The following is a 20,765-nucleotide window of genomic DNA, read 5'->3' on the forward strand; positions in this document are numbered from 1 at the left end:
TTCAGATAAATACCCAGAAGTGGAATTGCTGGATCATATGGTAGTTCTATTTTTAATTTTTTGAGGAACCTCTATACTGTTTTTCATGGTGGCTGCACCAATTTACATTCCCACCAACAGTGCAAGAGGGTTCCCTTTTCTCCACACCCTCACCAACACTTGTTATTTCTTGTCTTTTTGATAATAGCCTTTCCTTTTTTTTTTTTTTTTTTTTGCGGTACGCGGGCCTCTCACTGTTGTGGCCTCTCCCGTTGCGGAGCACAGGCTCCGGACGTGCAGGCTCAGCGGCCATGGCTCACGGGCCCAGCCACTCCGCGGCATGTGGGATCTTCCCGGACCGGGGCACGAACCCGTGTGCCCTGCACCGGCAGGCGGACTCTCAACCACTGCGCCACCAGGGAAGCCCTTCGATAATAGCCTTTCTGACAGGTGTGATATCTCCTTGAGGTTTTGACTTGCATTTCCCTGATGATCAGTGACGTTGAGCATATTTTCACGTACCTGTTGGTCATCTGTATGTCTTCTCAGCAGTTTTTCTTGCTCTCTGGGTTACTGTAAGTCTTTGGTTAATTTACAGAGTTCTGAAAGAGGTGCTGCTGACATTCCTTGCTAGTTTTTTCATTGCTTTTATGGAAAGACAAACTTTCAGAGGTCCTTATTCTGCCATTTTTGCTGACATCATTCTGACTGTGTTTTTGCAACTGTGTTCTCTGGAGCCAGAATGCTGGCTGCGGATCCCAGTGTGACTGGTACCTCCACCCCCACTGGTAAGAGGGGCCTAGGCCCCAGGCCATCGACTTGAAGCCGCTCTAAGAAAACTCTCTACACTAGCTTTCTTAAGCATTCATCTCTCTACATCAGCAGGTGGGAGGTGATCCTTCTTGTTGGTTCCAGGCTCAGCTTCTCTCTGCCCTTTAGACCCTGGGGCCACCTTTAAGAAAATATTTGTTGAATTGATCAGTGCTTGGTACCTTTGGAACTGAGCTGCTTTGACAAACTACATACTGCACCCAATGTTCGTAGTCATCTGGCTGTGTTTGGGGGTTGACCCCCAGGGTAGTTAATGAGTACTTACTGCCCCGTGTTTGGATTTACTAGACGACGTGTGTTCCTCGGTGTCCGGGACTGGCCTCTGAGTCTCGATGGATCCCCTCAGTTTCCTCCTGCCCCCGTGTTGGTGGCCCAGCGCCCTGGAACGATGGAAGGCAGAGGAAGATCCTGCTCACGCTTCCTTGACCCGCTAGCAAGGTTTTCCAGGGAAATGGAATCTGAGTTATAGATTTCTGCGAGTCCTCTGGATCCTTATTTAACGCTGCGCGTGGTGCCTGCCTGGCCAGCAGTGGCCACAGCTGAGATGCTGGCCGCGGGTGTCTGCACTTAGATCACAGTAACCCCGCCAGTCCCTTTAGGTAAGAAGGCATGGAAACGCTGCCTTTCTGGTGGTCTTCCATCGGAGGCTGTTGCGTCTGCTTTCCGTGGTGAGCTGGGGGGCTACCTGCCCTCTAGCTTTTGACAGTGTGGACCCCTTTTGGGGTGGATGGTTATTTGTTGGCCAGATCCAGGGACCGGGCTGCCCTGGTCTGGGTCTCCTAGGCGGCTGCAGGTTCTCAGGGAAGGGAACAAGGCAAACGTGGGCATGTGTGGGAATCCCTCATCAGCTTCTTGACTGCAGGATTCCTAAGCTGGCTCAGTCCCATACTGCCCTCCTCAGATGACTGTACCATCGTCAGCATGTCCAGGGGGCTTAGGGTTTCCTCGGAGGCTCCTGGCAACCCGGGATCTCCAGGCATCCTGCCCTGCCACTGTGGACTAGACCTCTCACCTCGGTGTACTTTGGGATCTTCCCAGCGTGTTCCCTCCCCAGCCTGGACCCAACCCTGCCAGCCTCAGCTTTCACTGTGCTGCCCCCGCGGCGGGAACAATATCCTTTCTATTCGGAGTTGACTCTGCTGCCCTTTGGAGATCGCAGTGCGTAACGTGAGCTCCTGTGCAGAGGGGTGGGGGCCGAGGCGCCCCCCGCACGCCGGGAGTCCGGCGGCCCAGCCCGGCCGTTGGTGGCTGCCCGCCGCCGCACCTGCCCTCCGAGGCTGGGGTCCGACGGCCGGTCGGAGCAGGCGGCCCGCGACGCGCCGGCAGCAGGAGGCCCGCGCCATGGCCGCCCGGCTGGGCGCGCTCGCCGCGTCGGGGCTGTACCGGCGGCGCCAGCACCGGCAGAGCTCGCCGCCCGCCGCGCCCGGGTAGGTGGCCGGGGGCAGGGCGGGGGCGCGGGGGACAATGGCCGGAAAGCTGCCGCCGCGGGCCTTTCCTCGGACACCCGCCATGCCCTTCCGACGGCGGCGGCGGCGGCGGCGGCCCGGCTGCCCCGGGCGTGAGTTCGGCGCCGGGCGTGGCGGCCATGGGGGGCAGGGCGCGGCTTAATCCAGCTGGGTTTGCTGTCCTGGGATCAGCACTCTTGGGCAGGGCGCTGAGGATGGGGCGCTCAGATAAATTGCCCGAGGTAACCTCCACGACCGCTTTCAGACTCGGATCGCTTTCTGGCCGCTTTCTAGATGAGCACCCTGGGTGGTCAGGGAACGCGCTGGACATCACCCAGCCAAAAAATGGCTAAGCTGTGACTTGAAGCCAGGGTGGACTGACTCTGAAGCTGAACTGCTTTATCCCGGGGAGAACTGCCGGTGTAGACAATGAGGAGAACTTCCTTTGGGACTGGGAGGGGGAACCTGTGGGTACGGGATGGACCTCAGGGCATCTCGAGGATGAGTTAGCCTGGGGTGGGGAGGGCCTGAGGGGGCACTTAGATAGTGGAGCCCCCGGAGTGAGGGTGGGGCTGGGGGAGGGGCTCCTGGACATGTCGAAGTTGCAGGGAGTGAGAGCGGTGAGGCCCGTGGGCTTGGGGTCTTTGGCATCAAAATAGCAGGTGAGACCCCCGGAGGCGTGGGGGAGGAGCTGCGGGAAGGACATGGGGTTTGCGAGGAGGGGGTGGGGATTCAGGGAGGAGACAGAGCAGCAGTCACAGAGGTGGGCAGCCTGGAGGCTGCGGGAGGAGAGCGAACCCGGAGGCTGATGCTCCGCGGTAAACGTGCGCCCCACTGTGTGCTCACGGTGCGCGCATGGCCAGGGCAGCCTTCCGGAGCCGGGCTGAGGGTTGAGCCCTCAAAGGTGTCTGGGAGGCCGTCAGGTGGGGGGCAGGGAGCAGAGGCTGCAGAGGGCCACCCGCGGGATACCTGTTGGAGCCGGGCTTGCACCTGCATCCGTGTCTCAGGCCCCTCACCAGGGGCCACACCGGGATGGGCACTGGACAAGCCCACTGCTCCAGTGGGGAATCCGGAGCGCGGGAGGCCAAGTGACTTACCTGAGTGAACGGGAACCCTCACCGGTTGGCCTCTGGATGACCGTGGACATCTGTGGGGTGAGCCGGGAGTGGGCGACCAGGGCCCTGATGGGCCAGAGGCCAAGCTGGAGGCTGGTGTCACTGTATGGATGCAGCACAAGAACTCGAGCCAGATGAAAGGAGGGCAGGGCTGGTAGTGAAGATCAGGCCTCAGGAAAGTCCCGTGTACACACGCACGCACATACGTTCATATGCTAACCTCAGCTTGGTATTTCTTCGAGCTTCTGGCTTGTGACTGACTGCGGGATCACCTGGCCTCAGCGACACGGACTCACCCTCGAGTGCGCAAAGGCCCCCTGTGGCCAGCCCCTGCCTATTCCTGGGCCCTCACGCTGGCTTTCTAGGCTCTGGTGGGTGGGAGACTGGAGTGGGGGATGGTCTGGGGCTGTTGAAAAAGCAGTCGTGAACGGTCATGCCTGTGTGATGCCACCAGGAGCTGAGGGGACGAGAGAGCACGGGTCCAACCCCGTGTGACCTCAGCAGGCTTCTGACCCTCTCTGCACGTCAGTTTCCTTATCTGGAACCAGCAACCTCCCCTCCCGAGGACCTGGCTCGGAGAGGACTCCCTCCAGCCCACCCCAGGCTAGAGCTCAGTGACGTCTTGCAACAAATAGGCTTGCGTTGGCTGTCAAGACTGAGAGCCTTTGGGGTGCCACGGAGGGTTGGTTGGAGAAGGGTACAGGGTAGGTGGGGGTGACCACCTTCCTCCTGCCCCAGCCCGTCTCGGGGAGCGGGCACTTCTGTGACGGCATCCCCATGGCCCCTGCTCGGGAGCACAGGTGTGCCCCCCCGCCCCCCAGCTCTGGGGTTTGGCCTCTAGGTGGTGGCCGTGCCCTCCACAGTGTTTGTGTGCTGTCCAGCCGGGGCGGGGCGGCGGTGTCTCCCTGCAGGTAACCGGGCAGACTGTGCTCCGGCTCTCGGGCGGAATGTGCGAAGGAGGATGTAGCATGCGCGTCTCCCTCCTTTGTCCTTGCAGGGAGCGCTGCTGGGCTGGGGCGGCGGGGGGGCGTGGGGGGGGGGGGGGGGGGGGGGGGGGGTGGGGTCCCTGAGCTGCCGGCAACAACCGCTCTGTATCCAGCGCTTGGCCTGCCCGGCCCTGTGCTCCACGCGCTGTACCTATGCTGCAGGCAGCGAGTTCTTCGCTTCAGCTCTGCGGGGCTGGTCCTGCTCCTCTGGGGACCTCTTTGCAGATGAGGAAATGAGGCCCCGAGGAGCTGGCGCCTTCTTCCAGGTGCACAGCTGGGGGCTAGGGCTGTCAGGGTTTAACCTCGCGGGGTGGAGCGGCCTCCTCCTGCAGGGGACAGCTGGCATTTTCTCTGACGGGCCTGTGGTCCGGCTGTCCGGCACATGAGCACGTCGGCCCAACCGTCTGCCTTCGGCCAGTGAGCTGGGGTGTTCTCTGCGGTCCGGAGCAGGGGCCGTGGGGACGCAGCCACAGAAGTGACGCCGGGGGTGCACCTGGCCGAGACCTGGGCTGGGGCAGCTGGTGGGGCGGGGGGAGGTGGTCACCCCCGCACCCCACCTGTCTGTGCCGGGGCTTATTGCGAGGTGTGTCGGGGACAGACGGCAGAATCCTTGACCTGAGACTCCCAGGGACCCAGCCAGGGAACTAGACCCAGACCAGTGAAGGGCCAGCTGCTCTTTTGGGGGCCGGCTGCTGTGGTGACAGCGTGGAGACGCAGTCCCCGAACGTCTGCCCTGCGGGGAGGCCGGAGTTCTGGAGAGGCAAACCGAAGATGGGCCTGCTGTGCACTCGCTTGGTTAGGGCCCAGAGGTCTGGAACAGTCTGGAAGCCTGGGGCTGCGCTTGAATTCTTGTTTTGGCTTCATTTTCTGGGTCCTTTCAGTGGGGAATTCCAGGCTCAAGAGTCACAGGATTTCCTGTTGACTTCTGACTACTCCAAGACCTGCCAAGGTCTTGTTCGTGGCCAGGCACTGGAACTTCCTCCCAGCCACCTTGGGTATGTGTGTTTGGGGAGAACAAGGCCTCCAGGTTCACAGTGTTCTTGGGACAGGAAACCATGCCTGTGCTGACAGAGTCCAGCCCAGCCCATGGCGACTGGTACCGATCGCCTCGTGGCGATCCGCAGGGAGCTGGGAAGGAGGGTGGTGGCCACTGTGCACAGAGCCTCCCTGTCATCTTGGGCTCTGCCCATCCCTCCTGCCACTGTCCTGCCTTCTTGCCCCTTTGGCTTAAATATGGATGCAGGAGACGGCTTTGGTCCCCCGAGTAACCCGGGGGCAGGCAGAGGCATGCAGAGGTGCACTTGCCTGGCAAGGCTTGCCAAGGAGCCTGCCGGCCCTGCCCTTGCCGCGAGGGCTCCTCCAACAGAGCAGAGTGCCCCAGCCCGGCTTCCAGACCGCGTCCACGTGGCAGCGGCCCTCCGCTAGACCCGCTGTCCACACCTAGACCCCTGACAGGCAGAGCCCTCGCCCACCTCCTGGGCTCATCGCGCCTAGGGACCCCAGCACGAGCATTGCTCACTTGAGAATTCTCCTCCCTGTGCTGTGGCCGTGAGGGAGGGGTGGGCTTCTGCATCCCGGGAGGCGGAACAGGCTGAAGAGATGTTCTCAGGAGACGTGCCGCGTGCCAGCGCACGCGTCTACGCGATGTTGCCAACTGGTTCCATCTCTCCTCACTGAGCCTGACCTTCTGTGCCCACCCAGTTGACACGAGACAAAATCTCTTTGCCGCCCTTGTAGCCAAAGGCACAGGCATCAGGGTGCTGGGCGTTTGTAGAGACTGTCGGGGCTGACAGCCAGGCTCCTCCAGCCTGAGCCTTGGGGCCCCAGCCTGGAGCCAGCACACATCTGTCTGTGTGGCCATTTCCCCTGTAGTTTAGCTCGGATTCCACGCCTCCCGGCGGGATGTCTGCCGCTTCCCCGGAGACAGCAGTTGCCCTTCTGTGGATGAGGAGGTCCGCTCCCCACTCTGCTCCCATCCCCAATATTCACAATCTCACCTTCCCCATGGTAGGGTGGTTATATGTTTTGGGGGTGCAGGTGATTTAAAACTAAGTCGTGGTGCAGGGGAAAGAGCCATTGAAGTCGGACCAATCTGTGTTCAAATCTGGACGCTGTCATCTGCTCTGTGACTTTGGGCAAGTTACTTAACCCCTCTGAGCCTTAGGAAAGCAGGGTGGCCTCGGGGATTAAATACGTGTGTAAACCCCGAGCCACTCCCCTGTGTCTGCCGAGTGTCCCTGACACCTCGAGAGACAGCCCAGCACCGTGACTGAGCAGCCTGGGGGCCCGGTCAGTGACACTGACAAGCACAGCGCCATCCGCTGCGGGCTTACAGTGGGCCGGGCACCCCGCTGAGAGCTTGTGTGTCCGTCATCTAACAGCCTGTAACCCGTGGCCACGGCCGTGATTAGGGTCCTTCCACGGCTGGGCGTCTGGGCCTGGAGAGCGAGGGCCAGCCCCGGCCGCCCTGTGAGTGAGAGCAACGGACTTGAGCCGTGACTGCTCTGGCCGGCGTGAGCCCGGCGACGGCCGGGCCTGCGCCTGAGCCCCTGTGTAGGGCACCGGGGGCTGCAGGGTGTGGGGGAAGGCCGGGGCCCCAGAGTCAGGCGGGGGACCGGTTCTGATGTAGGCTTTGCCCCGGCCCGCTGTGGCCCTGGTGGTGGGCGGGTCACTCTCTCCAGGCCTCCGCTTGTCCATCTGGGAGATGGAGGCGCTGCGCTGGCCGCGCAGGGTTGTCGCCTGGGAAGGCCACCGTGGCCTGGCAGGCGCTGGCACCCAATGTGCCCGAGGCACAAGGTGGCTGCAGGGATGGGTGACCCAAGCCGGTGCCGGGCAGCGTGGCCCCGCCTGCGTGGCTCAGTCCCTGCGGGGCCAAGGCCGACCCGGGGTGAGCACAGCGCTGTCTTCACCCCAGAAAGCGTGTCCATCGAGTGCGGCCCTCAGGCCCTGACCTGCCCGTTCCTTCTTCCCGCCCAGTAACATGTCCAATGCCTTGGCCAATGCCGTGTGCCAGCGCTGCCAGGCCCGCTTCGCCCCCGCCGAGAGGATTGTGAACAGCAACGGCGAGCTGTACCACGAGCACTGCTTCGTGTGCGCGCAGTGCTTCCGGCCCTTCCCCGACGGGCTCTTCTACGAGGTGAGCATGCTCCGCGGACCCCGCTCAGGCTCTGCCCTCTGGCAGCCTGTGGGCCATGCCTGGCCGCGGTCCTCTTGTTGAGGCAGACACGCCAGCCCTCGAGCCGAGCGGTGCTCCTTGAGGACCTTGCTGGCCGCCTCGGGGCCCATCCCTTACCTGTGAGATGTGAACAGTGTTCTCCTGGTGGCCATGGGTGCTGAAGGAGAGTCGCCGTTCATCCTGTCACCTCTGGGCAGACGCTGGGGGGCCCTGGGGCGCAAACGCCCTGCCGTGGTGGCACTTACCCTCCCTGGGGTCATGCAGTAAACGTAACCCACGTGTACCAGATGGCGCTAAGTGCTCTGGTTGTAAGGCATCTGCGGGGGGGTGGTGATCAGGGAAGGGAATGTCTGAGCAGACCTGAAGGAGGTGAGAGAGCAGCGTGTACCTGCAGGAAGAGCTCTCGGCAGAGGGCACAGCAAGGGCAAAGAGGCCCTGAGGTTGGAGCACGCAGGTATTTGGGGAGCAGTGGGGGGCCGGTGTGATGGAAGCAGAGCAAAGGAGAGGGAACAGAAGAAGATGAGAGTGGGGAGGCAGATTTGCTTGGCCCCGTGGGCCTTCGTGGGGCCTCAGGCTTTCCTCCTGGGAGGGGCAGCAGCCACTGCAGGGTCTGGAGGGGAGGGGTCACATCGTCTGTCTGACCTTAGAGAAGGACCTCTGGTTGCTATGCTGAGGAGAGACTGTGTGCGGCGGGGACAGAAGCTAGGAGAACAGGTGGGACCAGAAGCTGATTATTTCGGTAATCCAGATGGAAGCGAAGGGGCCTACACTGGGCTGCACTGGGTCACAAGAGCAGATCATTAAATTTTCAGCAGCCTTGCAAGCCAGTTGTTAAACACAGCCATTACTAAAAGTTAAATGATATAGACATACAAGGAGATAAAACTGTATTAAAAACAAAGGTAACATTCGTTTTGCTGTACAGTAGAAACACAACATGGTAAAGCAACTATACTCCAATAAAAATTAATTAAAAAAAACGACAAAGGTAACAGATACTCAAAACTCACCACTTCCTAATTACTTCATTACATTTCACGATCAGCTATGCCTTTGAGGTTATGATTTGTTATTATGCCTGTGTGCTGGAAACACCGTACCGTGGTGGCTACTGATGTCTCTTCTCAGCTCCATGCGGAGGTCTGTTGTTAGCTTGAAATTGACCACGGGTGGGAATATTTATACCATAGAAATCGGCAAACGCTACAAGGCAGCCTCAGAGCCAGTTGTGAAATGTTTACCCGCACACCAGGGCAGTGCTCAGAGGCTGGATAGATTTCCAAGCTGATGGGACGGGCTGGTAGATGGCTGTGGGGTGTGTGATCTGCCTGGCAGAGTAGGAGTTGCCGTTGCCTGTGGTGCCTCCTGGGAAATGCTGGCCGATGATGCAGGCGGGGGTGGGGGGAGGGGAGATGTGGGCAGGGTGCTGTGGATGTGCCTACAACAGTTTAAATTCCTGCCGCCTCTGAAGGTCACTGGCTAGGGCTCTAGCCAGGTGCAGCTTAATAAGACACTCATTTTAGAGAACAGGGGAAAACCAAATACAATTATCAAGGGAGAAGAAAGCAGGGGCTTACTTGGGGCCAGTGTGAGGGCCCTCCTTGCCCAGACAGATGGGGACAGCGGCTGCAGGACTCCCTTGCCCCCCTTCCTGTGTCCCTCCTTCTGTGTCCCTTCCCTGGGTCTTTTGTGGCCGCTGGGGGAATGGACTTCTCACACAGGAAACAGGGCCAAGGGACACACAGAACTCAAACGCGATCCCCGCCCTCCCTAGCCTGACGTTCCGCCCCCAGCCCTCAGCTCGTTCCTGAGACCAGCAGGGCCGAGATCTTCTGCAAGCAGCCGTGGCCCTTTGCGGGGCTGGCCTTGCTGAGTTGCCGGCTTCTTCGAGGCCCCGCGCTTTGCACTCTCCCCAAGTCGAACAGGCCAATCCCGTTCCATCTCCAGGCCTTGAACGGGCAGCTCACTGTCTGGAATTCCTCCCCACACCGCCCCCCCCCCCCAGCTTCCTGTGGTGGTAGCAGGTGCACAAAGTGGGGTGTTTGTCCAGCGTCCCCGAGGGCAGGTCCTCACCCAGCAGACGGGCCAGCGCAGCTCGGGGGATGACAGTGCCTTCCTTGTCCTCTGTCTGCTGGCCCCGTTTGCAGCTCGAAGGGCGGAAGTACTGCGAACACGACTTCCAGATGCTGTTCGCTCCGTGCTGCAGGACCTGCGGTAAGGGCCGCACAGGCCTCGGCGCTGCCTGGGAGGCGGGTGGGCAGAGAGCTCTGCCCCTCAGAGCATCGGCCCTGGGCTCCCGCGGGCGCCACCCTCCCGGCTCTGGGAGGGGCCCGCGGAGGGGCAGGGCACGAGGCGAGCAGGAACCTCTCTCCTCCAGGCGAGTTCATCATCGGCCGCGTCATCAAGGCCATGAACAACAACTGGCACCCCGGGTGCTTCCGCTGCGAGCTGTGCGACGTGGAGCTGGCAGACCTGGGCTTCGTGAAGAACGCCGGCAGGTGAGATGGGCCCCTCATCACGGGTCCAGGCCCGGTCCGGGCGCTGCAGGCTGCGGATGGGGCTGCCGTGCAGCCCTGTCCCTGCGAGGCGGACGGGAGAGCCCTGTCCAGTGTACGGGTGAGGACGGAGCCTGGAGAGAGTGAGGGATGGTGAGTCGGGGGCCACCCCAGGCTCGAGGCTGTTCCTGGGAGCAGGCTGACAGCATACAGCAAGGAGGAAGGTGGCCCAAGCGGGTGCCCAAGCGGCCCAAGTTGGTGCAGCAGAAGGATGAGGAGCTTTGAGTCAAGTTCCTGCCTGCCCGGCCACCCCCAGTGCTGGCCCCGGCCGTCCACCTCCGTCCTCACGCCCCACGAGCGCTGCTGGAGGGACAGCACTCAGCTGGGGCCCAGGTTTCCTCAGCAGGCTAAGCTGTCACCTTCCACGAAGACTTGCTCTTTTCTCCCCGCCTCCTACCCGACCCCCCACTGTCCCTGCACCATCACACCCACAGCCAGGACCTCCCCTCCCCCTCCCCGACGGATGGGCACCCCTGCCGCCCGGCATCTGTGCTGCCCCCCTGCCTTGTCAGAGTGGGGGCCGTGTCGCTGCACCCCAAAGCCCTGCTCACCCCACACACCCTCTCCAGCAGGGGCTCATGGCTCTGGTCTGCTCTCTCTCCCTTTCTAAGGGCTCAGGCTTGGTGGCCCCCAGGGTTCAAAGCACCCTCTGAGCCTTCTTTCCACAGCGATTGCCTGCAGCCCTCCCCAGCCCACCAGCCGCGTCCTCCCGTCTGCTCCCCACCGCCCAGGCTGGTCGGTGCCTCCGCGGCCTTCACGGCAGCCCCTGCTCCTCTCTGGGCACCCAGGCCCCCGTGTTCTGGGAGTTTCCCCCTACTTCACGGCTGCGCTGTCCCTCTCCTCTCCTGGCTCACTTTCCTCCACCCGTCTCTCCACGTTGGGCTCCTCTGGGGCTCTGCACCGGGCCCAAAGTTCCGGTGCCTCACATGGTGAGTGTGTGCTGGGCAGTCCAGATGTCCGCCTCCACCCCAGACCTCTCCCAGAGTACCCACTGCCCACGTGCCAGCTCCACTTGGTGCCCAGAGGGCACCCCAAATGCCACAGAGCCCAACCAACCAGCCGACTCCGAGTTTCCCCTCTGCCGACAGCCAGGCCTCAGGGAAGAGCAGGCCTGCCTCATTAGCAGCGCCCTAGCTGTCCATCTCCCATGCCCTCCCGTCTGGGCACTCGTCACATTCTCTGGTGCCTGTCGAGCACCCCTTCCTGACGCTGCCGTCGTGGTCTCGCCCATCTGCCTGCCCCACCAGAGACGCGTGTTGTCCGTCTTGGTGTCTGCAGAGCACTCAGTAGCAGCCTGGGTATTGGGTGCGGATCTGAGAGACCATCGGGGGGTAGACAGTGCAGCGGGGCGGGGGGGGTCCCATGCTGGTCCGTGGGGTCACCTGCCGGGTGTGGGCCTGAGCCGCAGCTCACGCTGGGACCCCTACTCCGGTGCTCTGCTGGAAAAATCCGGAAGAGGCTGGACGTGCTCAGGAAAGTAAAGTATCACTGTGATGAAAGGAGTGCGGGGGCCCTACGCACACCCTCCAGCCCAGGTCGGCGCTCTGAAGCCCACGGGGCAGAACTTCAGAGTCTGCGCGGGGCAGGCCCACCGTAGGGCCACCAGAACCACAGTCCACACTGCTGCTGCCTTTGCCTCCGCTTTGCCATTCTTGGGTCAGAGGGAAGAAAAGTTCTGGGGAGGGAGTTGTGTTAACCAAACAGAATAACCTTCAGTTATTCAAGCACAGTTATGTTTATGGTCAGTATAATCAAATACAAGAAAGGACCGGTGAGGGCGATCAGGCCACCCTGTAAGCAAAACGGCTCAAAGCTTGGCCCGCCGGGACTGGGGGAAGCCTCTTGGGAAGGAGTGGGGCTCTGCCCCTGCTGGGTCTGGGTTAGTGGGAGCTGGGCTCGCAGGTTGGGCCTTGCCCTCCCCGCCCCTCGGCGGCGACAAAGCTCAGCTCCCTGTGGCCGTCCACCCATAGCGTGTGTTCCACGGGGACCCGGGAGGGACCGGGCAGCTGCTGAGAAGCCCTGGGGGTTGTCGGGCACCTGCAGGTCTGTGTGTGGGTTTCTGGCGGGAGGGATGGAGAGCTGATGTGCCTCACGGGTCCCGCCCGTGTTGCTGGCTGTCACCTGGCGACCACCCTGAAATGTGCTTCCAGTGTTGGGTTCTAATGTATAGCTTGTGTCCCCTAAATGCAGAGTCCTTTGGCAAAGGTGCCGCAAAGGGACCTCAAAGCACCTTGCACTTGAGAGAAAACCTTTAGACTCCCCCCCCCGCCCCCGCCCAGCTTCCAGTGCCCCCTCTTCCCGTGGGCCGTTTGCAGCTGTCTCCGGCGTCCTCTCTGCAAAGCTTCACCGCAGCGCGTTTCTGTCGGGGGAAGGAGGCTGGGAACCTCGCAGGCGGCCCTTGGGAGAGAAAGACGCTCATTGTTCAGGGAATGTTTCTGGCCTCCTTGCCCCCTCAGCAGGGGGTGACGTTGCTGAGTGTCTTGTAGCTGTGAGTGAGCAGGGCCAGTCTCCGCAGGGGGGTGGCCGTCTGGTCCCTTCTGTGCTCCCCGTTCAGGGATTTGCGTGGCAGAGAAGACAGGACTCAGCGCCGGGTGACGAGTTCGGGCCTCGGAGCAGGTGGTGGCGGCCCACTGAGCCTGCAGTGTGTTTTCTCGGGGCCGCTGGGGCGGAGGCGGGCTCCTCCTTGGTGGTGAGTCTGAGGGCCGGTCCTTGTGGACGAGGCGGTGCTCAGGGCGGTGGCCCCCGGCTCACAGCTCCGACCTGGCGCTCAGCGAGCTCTCGTTGGTCTTCCCGTCGGCGCTGGGGGGCGGTCCCGGGAGCCTCTTGCCACACAGCAGGCTGCACAGGGCGTCTCGGAACTTCTCGGCCACGAAGAAGTACATGATGGGGTCGAGAGCGCCGTTGAGGCTGCTGAGGCAGGACGTGATGCGGTTGCCGAGCGCCAGCGCGCGCTGGGCGGCGCACGAGGCGCGGTGGCCGCGGTACCGCAGCACGTAGACGGAGCGGTGGACGTGGTAGGGCACGAAGCAGACGAGGAAGATGGCCAGCACGGCGGCGATCATGCGCACCGCCTTGTTCTTGAGGCGCCGCTCCACGCGCGGGCCCTGCCGCAGGCTGCGGATGATGAGCAGGTAGCAGGTGACCGTGGTGACGAACGGGAAGGTGAAGGCCACGGCCAGAGACGCAAAGGCGTGCTGCGAGGCCTTCTCCCTGTACAGCTGCAGGCAGACCACCGTGCGGTTGGTCCGCACCGTCTGTGGGCTCACCAGCAGCGGGGCCATGGCCACGGCCACCATCACCCAGAGGAAGGCGCAGGCCAGGTGGGCGTGGAGGGGCCTGCGGAGCTTCAGGGACTTGACGGGGTGCACGATGGCCAGGAAGCGGTCAGCGCTGATGCAGGTGAGGAAGTAGATGCTGGCGTACATGTTGAGGTAGAAGAGGAAGCCGGTGAGCCGGCACGGGATCTCCCCAAACGGCCAGTGGCTCCCTGAGAAGTGGTAGACGAGGCGGGTGGGCAGGACCAGCACGCAGGACAGGTCGGCCACGGCCAGGTGCATCAGGAACACGTTGGCAGGGGTGCCGGACTTGTGGTCCCGGACGAAGAGCCACAGGGCCAGGGAGTTGCCAACAAAAGCCAGGATGAAATCCAGGAGGTAGAAGGAGGCAAAGAGGACGTTCTCCAGTGGCGTCTCTTGGCCACATTGCTCCGTGGGGGCCAGGGAGGAGTTGGCCATCAGGCCTGGGGAAGCCACCTCGAGGCCATTCATGCTTTGGCTGGAGGGAGAGCCCGGCGCTGAGCCTGGAGGGAACAAGCAGACAGGCCCCGGAGAGCCTGCGACCGGCGGGGCGTCACCCTCTGCAGACGTGAGCCCTCGGAAGCCTGCGGTGCCTGCCGACCCCGACCCTGTTCCACGCGCGGCATTGCCTCGGGGGCCACTGAGGACACCTCCTGGGTCCATCTGGGGGTGGGCAGGCATCACAGGCTCTCTGAACTTCAGCAGGAAGCAAAACCAAAACCAGGGACTGGGTGCTAAGCTGCTGCTGGGGCCGGCTCTCCACTGTGCAGCCACGTCCCTACAGGGCATGTGAAGGCCCTGGCTGGACCCTGGTGATCCGGAAGGCCACCTCTCAGGCCTGGGGGATGGAGTCAGCACCACAGGGAGAGCGTGGTGACCCGTCTGTCTGAGGCTCTGGGGGGTGCGAGGGCGGGGGGCGGAGCCCCACGTTTCCTGTCCCTTTCCCCTGTGTGCTGTCTGAGGGGCGGGGTGCATGGGGCCCCTGAGCCCCACTTCTCATGGGTGGATGGGCGGGTCACTTATTCCTGAGGCCCCAGTGTGTAGAGCTCAGCCATCTTCTCTTCAGCCTCGGGAGAACCCTGCGCACCCCTCCCTGACCCGCCTGCCCACCGGCTTCCCCAGTTCTCCCGGCACCCGCCACCCGCCCCAGGAGGGCCTGGCTGGGAATGCAGTGTCCGAGTGTCAGGGAGGGCAGAGGCCTGCTCTGTCTGCCGGCACCTGAAGGCCATCCGGGCCTGGATCCCAAGGTCTCTTGAACTTTCTGGACTTAGCCCACCGGCCCCACGGTAGGCATCTTAGCGAGTGGAGACCTGTGGTTTAGAAAGCCCTTGGGCCCCAGGCCTGCAGGGGGTATTTGACCACCCAGGGTAGTTGAACTACCAAGAGGCGGATTCTTTCCCAGGAGAGGAAGAGCCATTTCTCCCAGAGGTAGAGAGACCTGCCAGGGTTTTCTGGCCGAGATCTGCAGCCCCAGAGAGGCCCGGGGCCGCGCAGCTCGGAGCCCTGCTGGCCTTGCTAACAAGCCGTTTCTGTCTGCCGACCCCAGGTCTGAGTGGGTGACCCTTGCTGCCGCCCCAGCAGACAGAGTAACAGGTTCCTATTTTGATTTGGGTCAACTCGGGAGATCCACAAAGGAGAGGGAAGGTCCCTAACACCCCGCCTCCCTCGCCAGGCCTGGGACCCGGGGGTGTGGGCAGGAGCAGGCAGGACAGCCGGGCCAGAGCGCCCTCTGTCCACACCCCACACAGTCCACAGTCCCGAGCTGGGGTCGGTTTCAGCCTCGCGCGCCCCTGCCTGCAGCGCAGCTTCTGGGGCTCCCCTGAAGCCCCGCCCCCCAACACCTCCACTCCCTGCCTGTGCGGTTGGGCTGCAGGGGGGCAGGAGAGGCGGGAAGCAGCAGGAAGCGGGGCAGCTTGCGTGGCGTCGTGTCCCGGCCGAGCCACAGGAGCAGGTTGCCTGCAAGCTTCTCCTGGCTCTTAGCCCTCCCCTTTCATGCCCTGGCAGGGCTGACAGGTGCCCCGTGGGCATGGGCGCGTCAGCCCTGAGGAGGAGGCTGGGTGCCGTCCCCAGGCACGGGTTCCCACAGTAGAGGGAGGGAGGGTGGTCCAGACGGCGGGGACGAGGGGCTATCGGGCCGGCAGCAGCTTCGTGCCTCGTGAACCACCACAGATGGCCGCGGGTGAGTGGCAGAGAGCATCTGGCCCGTCGTCCTCAAGCCGAGGGCGGGCGCTTGCCCGATCGTGTCACATTTTAATTATTGAAGGGGTCCAGGGCCGTTCCCCTGCCCAGATGATGTCTCCTGGCTCCAGAGTGGCTCAGGCTGCCTGAAATTCTACTACAGGGGTTATTGCCTGTTGGTCCAGGTATGTGTGACTTGAGGGGGGTGGTCTGGAGGCCAAGTGAGGGAGGGGTCCTGTTGCAAACCTGGGGCTGGGGAGGGGCTGAGCTGGGTGCCCTCCGCTCTGGGCTGACCTCGGGCTGTGCCCCGCGGCGGTGCAGTCGTCACCCGGCCCCTCCGTCAGGGCCACTTCCAGGTACTGACCACCTCCTCTGGCCGGCATGAGGCGGCGGGCCTGCCTGGACACCGCACACCAGTCCTGAGGGGCAGGCGTCAGTTGCCTCATTTTACAGATGAGGAAACGGAGGCTTAGCATCAGCTAACTTGCCCAGGGGCACTTGGCCGGGCGACGGCCTTGGAGTAGGAAGTCAGGTCAGGAAGACCCGGCGGGGACAGCCAACACCTCCACCTGCCTTTCTCGGGGAGGCTGACAGCTCCCGGCTGCTAGAGCTCGTGCTGGAGTTTCCTCCCTGGCTCAGCGGCTCCCACGGGGCCTGGCCCGAGGACCATCGATACAGTTGGCACCACCCCTTGTTCAAAAAGCAGCACAATGGTGACGGCAGAGCAGCGAACCGAGCGTGGGCCCCGCGTGCCTGCACAGGTGGCACCTGGCGGGCGGGCCAGCGCCTGGCTTTCTGCTCCCGCCCCGTGCCCTCCGCCTCCCCGCCCTGAAGGCTGCGTGCGCCGTGCTCTCTCCGGGGGCGCAGACTTGGCTTCAGAATTCTTTCAGGCTCGCTTCTGCTTTGCCGGGGTTCCTCTCCCCTCCCCCTGGGGCCCCGGCCGGCCGTGGGTCAGGCGCAGGACTTGGCCTCCGCAGAGGGGACGTGGGCGGGCCTGGTGGCGGGGGGTGGCCGTCTCCCGGGCATCGGCCGCCAGCACCTCTCCCTCCCGACTCCTCCTCTGGCCCCTCCCGGAGCCGCCTGGTTCGAGGTGAGGGGCACGGGGGCTGTCACTGCAGCCGTGGGACCACAGGCGGGGCGTTCACTCTTCCTTTAAAAGCCCCGACAGGGAGACAGGAACACTGCCTGTGCGCTGCTCTCATTCAGACCGGGGCGGCCTGGATAAGTAGGTCGGAGCCCGACCGCAGAGAGGCGTCTCGGGGCTGGGGCTGGGCTCGCGTCACTGCCCTGCTCTGCCTCCGCCTCTGCTGGGCCTGAGCTCCCCGCCCGCCCCGCCAGGCCCTGCCCTTACCTCTGTCGGCGGGTCTGGGGCGGCAGGTGGGCTGCAGCCTGTGGGTGGGTGGTGGGCTCCGCGCAGCTGTGGTGGAGGCCGGCTGGCTATTTAAGGAGGGGAGGCGAGGCTGCAGCCCCTCGGGCCCTGAAAGGCCGCTTCATTCCTGAGGGGTCCCCTGTGTGGTGGGCCACTCCTCTGGCTGCCTCTGCTGCCGCTGGGCCGTGAATATTCCAGTGTGTCCCAGCCGTCCCCCCACCCCCCGCCCCCAGCTGGGCCACCGAGCGGCACAGAGGCCGAGTGTGCGACTGTCTTCGAAGCCGCAGAGTGGGCGCCGGCCGGGTGGGAGGCCTGGCTGGGACCGACAGACACAACAGGACGTTTCAGATCAGAGTCATTTCCTGGGAGGCGGGGAGGGGGCCAGGGAGGGGCTGGCCGCCATGGCAACGGGCCTGGGCGCCCAAGCCCGCACTGGCCATCGGCAGAGGGGGTCTCGTGAATGGGGAGGGTGGGAGGCCAAGGAGTCTCGTTCGGTCCGATGAGAGGGGACTCTTTCAGGACGCTTGCTTAGGGTCCTTGTGTCCTGCCCCGTATAATGGGGCCCCGTTTGGGTGTGCGGAATAAATCGCGGCCTTTATCTCGAGCGGGGCGCAGCTGCAGGCTGCCTCATAATGGGGCGCTGTCTGTGCCTGTGGGGACCCGGAGGCCTGGCCCTCGCCTGTGTGGGCTCCTCCTCTGGACGGGAAGCCTGGGAAGAGGGTCGCTGCGGCCCGCCGCCCACCTGCCCCACAGCTCCTCCTGGGGGTCTGGGAGTCTGCGGGGCGTTTGGGTGTTGACAGTGGCTGCTCCTGCGACGGCTGCAGCAGTGCTTGGTGCTCCCCGTCTTTCCCAAAGTGATGCCTCCGGTAACACAGGGAGCCCAATCACCGTTCCTAATTTCAAAAGACTTCAGAAAACTTTTCAGTTACAACGTTGAAAGATGTACACAGCCATCCCTGGGAAGTACCTGCCACAAGTACCGTCTGAAATTCTTTCGCACAAACCCGTGCACTTGGGATCACTGCCCATTTTACAGACGGGGAAACTGGGACTCAGAGAGGTGAGGTAACTGGCCCACGACAAACCAGTGGGGTGGCCGAGCCCACATTTGGACTCAAGCGTGTGTCACTCTAAAACTCAGGCTGTATGCGTGTGTGTTTTGTTCTCTTCTGTTGCAGCTCACTGGTAAAATTCTTAGGTTCCATCTTCATTCTACCTGGGAAAAACTTCTGCAGGTTGCCTTTAGATCTGGCGCTGGGATCAGGTCTGCTGAAAAGACGTTTCCCGTCTGGGGTTCCGTCAAGAGAGCGGGACTGCTCAGTTCTGTCATGCCTGGGAGCCGGTGGGGTGTGCGGCCCCCCTCCCCGCTGTGGCCCGGGGTGGCTGTCTGGGAGAACTGGCTCACGGTGACTTGAAATGTGGGAGTCTGGCTGGCTTCTGTCGGGTGACTGATGGCAGTGGTTTTAAGGGCACTGACCATTGCGACAGAATTTTGAGGAGTTGCACTAATTTCTATATCTTTGAAACAAAAACTGTTCCGTATGGGTTGCATGTTGTCCTACTGCTAAAGACGAGTCGCCAGGATTGGAGTGGGGTTGTAGGGAATAAATGCCCTGTCTGTGGCAGAGACGCAGCAGGCGGCAGGCGTGGGAGTGGCCCCGCCGTGGCAGGAGGCCTGGGATGGGGCTGGGGCACGGGGTGTCTGGGGGAGAGTGGGGCGGGGAGAGCCCGCTGGGCTTCAGGGATCTGGGGACGGAAGGGAGATGGGGACTGTAGCCACAGGCCACGTCGGTGGCCCCTGGGCCGGTAGAGTGAGCTGGGGGTCCCAGGCGAGGAGACGACCTTCCAGTCTCGGTGGCCACGTCGTCGTGGGAGATGACGCCCGCCGTCCTTCCCTTCTTGTCTTTTACAATCATTCACCTGCTTACGCATCAGAAGACCTGTCCTGAGCCGCTGCCCTGTGTGGGGCACACGGGGTCCATAAGAGCACAGCTGGGAGCTGGTCAGCAGCTTAGCAGGTGGCTGCTGGGCACTCCCTCGGGCCCCTTGCCCTTCACCCCGGGGAGCTAGGACACACTCAGGGCAAGCACAGGGCAGTCCAGACCCGAACGCGGTAGGAGGCACTGCGGTCAAGGCCATGGAGTTGGCTGCCCTGGCACCTAGGGTCTGCCCACCACACCTGCTTGGGGGTTCCTGAGAGTTACTCTCTTAAGTGGACTCCCTGACCTGCCTCTAAAAGAGGCCCGCACTGGTATCAGGTGGCCGGGAGGCTGGTGAGAGTGGGTTGGGGACCTGGGAAGGGAGGGAAGGAGGGCCCGGATGCTGAGAGCACTTGCAGACGGGGTGGCAGGTGGGGGATGGGAGCAGTGCACTGGGGCCTTTGTGCAACTTCGCCCGGGGACCCTGAATCTAAATTCCTGCCGCCTTTGAGGCCCAAGGAAACAGAAACCATGTTGATTTCTCCCAAGGAAACAGAAACCATGTTGATTTCTCTCTCTCGGTAGAGACCGCAGCTGTGGCCCAATGGAGGGAGTAACATCAGAAATTACTCTGAGGTCTTTACAAAAAAGACTCTGTAATGACAGTTCCTGGGTCTGGGGGCCTCCATCTGACACAGCTGCACTTGTCTTTGGAGACAGAGAGAGCCTGTAGACGTCCGGGTTCCTCTTTGTCGGGCCGACCCCTGAGGAAGCAGGCGTGCAGGCCCAACGGGCCTGGCACTCCTTGGCCCCTGGGCTGGGCACGAAAGTCACTATACGGTCACTCGTGTGTGTTAAAAGACATTTGAAAAATAAAATGAATTTTTCAGCAAATGCCCATGAAGTGTCTGCTCTCGTCCACACACGATGTCCTAGGCTCAGAAAAAGCGTAAAGAAGAAAAACACCACATTTGCCGTACTGTCCAAACACGGCATGCTGCCGTGTTTCCTCCTGGTCTCTGCCCCGTGCAGAGGCTCCTTTTAGAGGGTGCACCCGTGGCCTTCCCGGCCGCAGGACTGTTAGCTTGCTTTTCTGGACCACCGAGCTGAGCCCCCCGAGGCTTCCCGGCAGGCGTTCGTTCAAGCTGCGGGCGGGGGCCGGGGGGCGTCTTCTCCAGGGAGGTGGCCCAGGCTGCCCGGGCAGGAAGAGTGGCTCTGCCCCTGACCCCCACCTCACTTCTCACAGGCACCTGTGCCGACCCTGCCACAACCGTGAGAAGGCCAAGGGCCTGGGCAAGTACGTCTGTCAGCGCTGCCACCTGGTCATCGACGAGCAGCCCCTCATGTTCAGGAACGACGCCTACCACCCAGACCACTTCAGCTGCACCCACTGCGGGTAGGTGCACAGCCGGGCCCGGCTGGCCGGGAAGGGGGAGAGCCGGGTGGAGGTGGGCCGGCCGCCCAGGGGCAGTGATGGGGCGGGAGGGGAACACCAGCGGGGCAGAGAGGGGCGTCCAGAGAGTGGGGTGCAGGGGCAGGTCGAATGGGTCCGGGAGGGCACTGCTGCAGGAAACGCCTCTCAGGCGAGGCTGACAGGAGGACTCATGGGTGAGGGAGGGCTGCCCCCCACCCCCGCCGCCGGTGAAGCCAAGAGGAGGGAATCCCAGGTGCGGAGGGTGAGCGTGAGGTGGAGCGGATGAGGGAGGAAGGAGAGGCCACGGAGCCATGCCCTTGTGCTGGTCTGGAGGGCGGGGGCCCGGGGAACAGATCTGTGCCGGACACAGGCCGCCTTCTGCAAGGGCCGGGCGGGAATCCTGTGCCCTGGGGCCCGTCTGGGACACAGGAAGTCTCCAAAGAGAGCAGAGATGAAAGCCACGCCTGCCCCGGGCGGGTGCTCTGCTGGGACCGAGCTGGTGG

The 20,765-nt window shown here is 62.8% G+C and overlaps 2 protein-coding genes across 8 annotated transcripts in view; one reads left to right on the top strand and one right to left on the bottom strand.

Annotated features, from left to right (window-relative positions):
- Positions 1–20,765, top strand: part of LIMS2 (LIM zinc finger domain containing 2) — a 35,452-nt gene that overhangs the window by 11,070 nt on the left and 3,617 nt on the right. For 3 of the 7 annotated variants that reach the window (XM_027082529.1, XM_027082532.1, XM_027082534.1), the window contains exons 2-5: positions 7,333–7,492; positions 9,679–9,745; positions 9,909–10,029; positions 20,095–20,244. In XM_027082529.1, the coding sequence (XP_026938330.1) occupies positions 7,333–7,492; positions 9,679–9,745; positions 9,909–10,029; positions 20,095–20,244 (498 nt within the window). Of the gene's footprint in view, positions 1–1,511; positions 2,238–7,332; positions 7,493–9,678; positions 9,746–9,908; positions 10,030–16,788; positions 17,701–17,841; positions 17,990–18,107; positions 18,194–20,094; positions 20,245–20,765 lie in introns of those variants that run through there. The other 4 variants (XM_027082527.1, XM_027082533.1, XM_027082530.1 and 1 more) reach the window with 4 other exon arrangements.
- GPR17 (G protein-coupled receptor 17) lies at positions 12,644–13,945 on the bottom strand. The gene has a single exon (XM_027082535.1). It carries the CDS (start codon positions 13,851–13,853, stop codon positions 12,834–12,836), a length of 1,020 nt encoding a protein of 339 aa, XP_026938336.1. The 5' UTR covers positions 13,854–13,945; the 3' UTR covers positions 12,644–12,833.

This window comes from Aethalodelphis obliquidens, unplaced genomic scaffold, assembly GCF_003676395.1.
Source record: "Aethalodelphis obliquidens isolate GAN/ISIS:26980383/991018 unplaced genomic scaffold, ASM367639v1 scaffold47, whole genome shotgun sequence".
Lineage (NCBI taxonomy): Eukaryota > Metazoa > Chordata > Mammalia > Artiodactyla > Delphinidae > Aethalodelphis > Aethalodelphis obliquidens.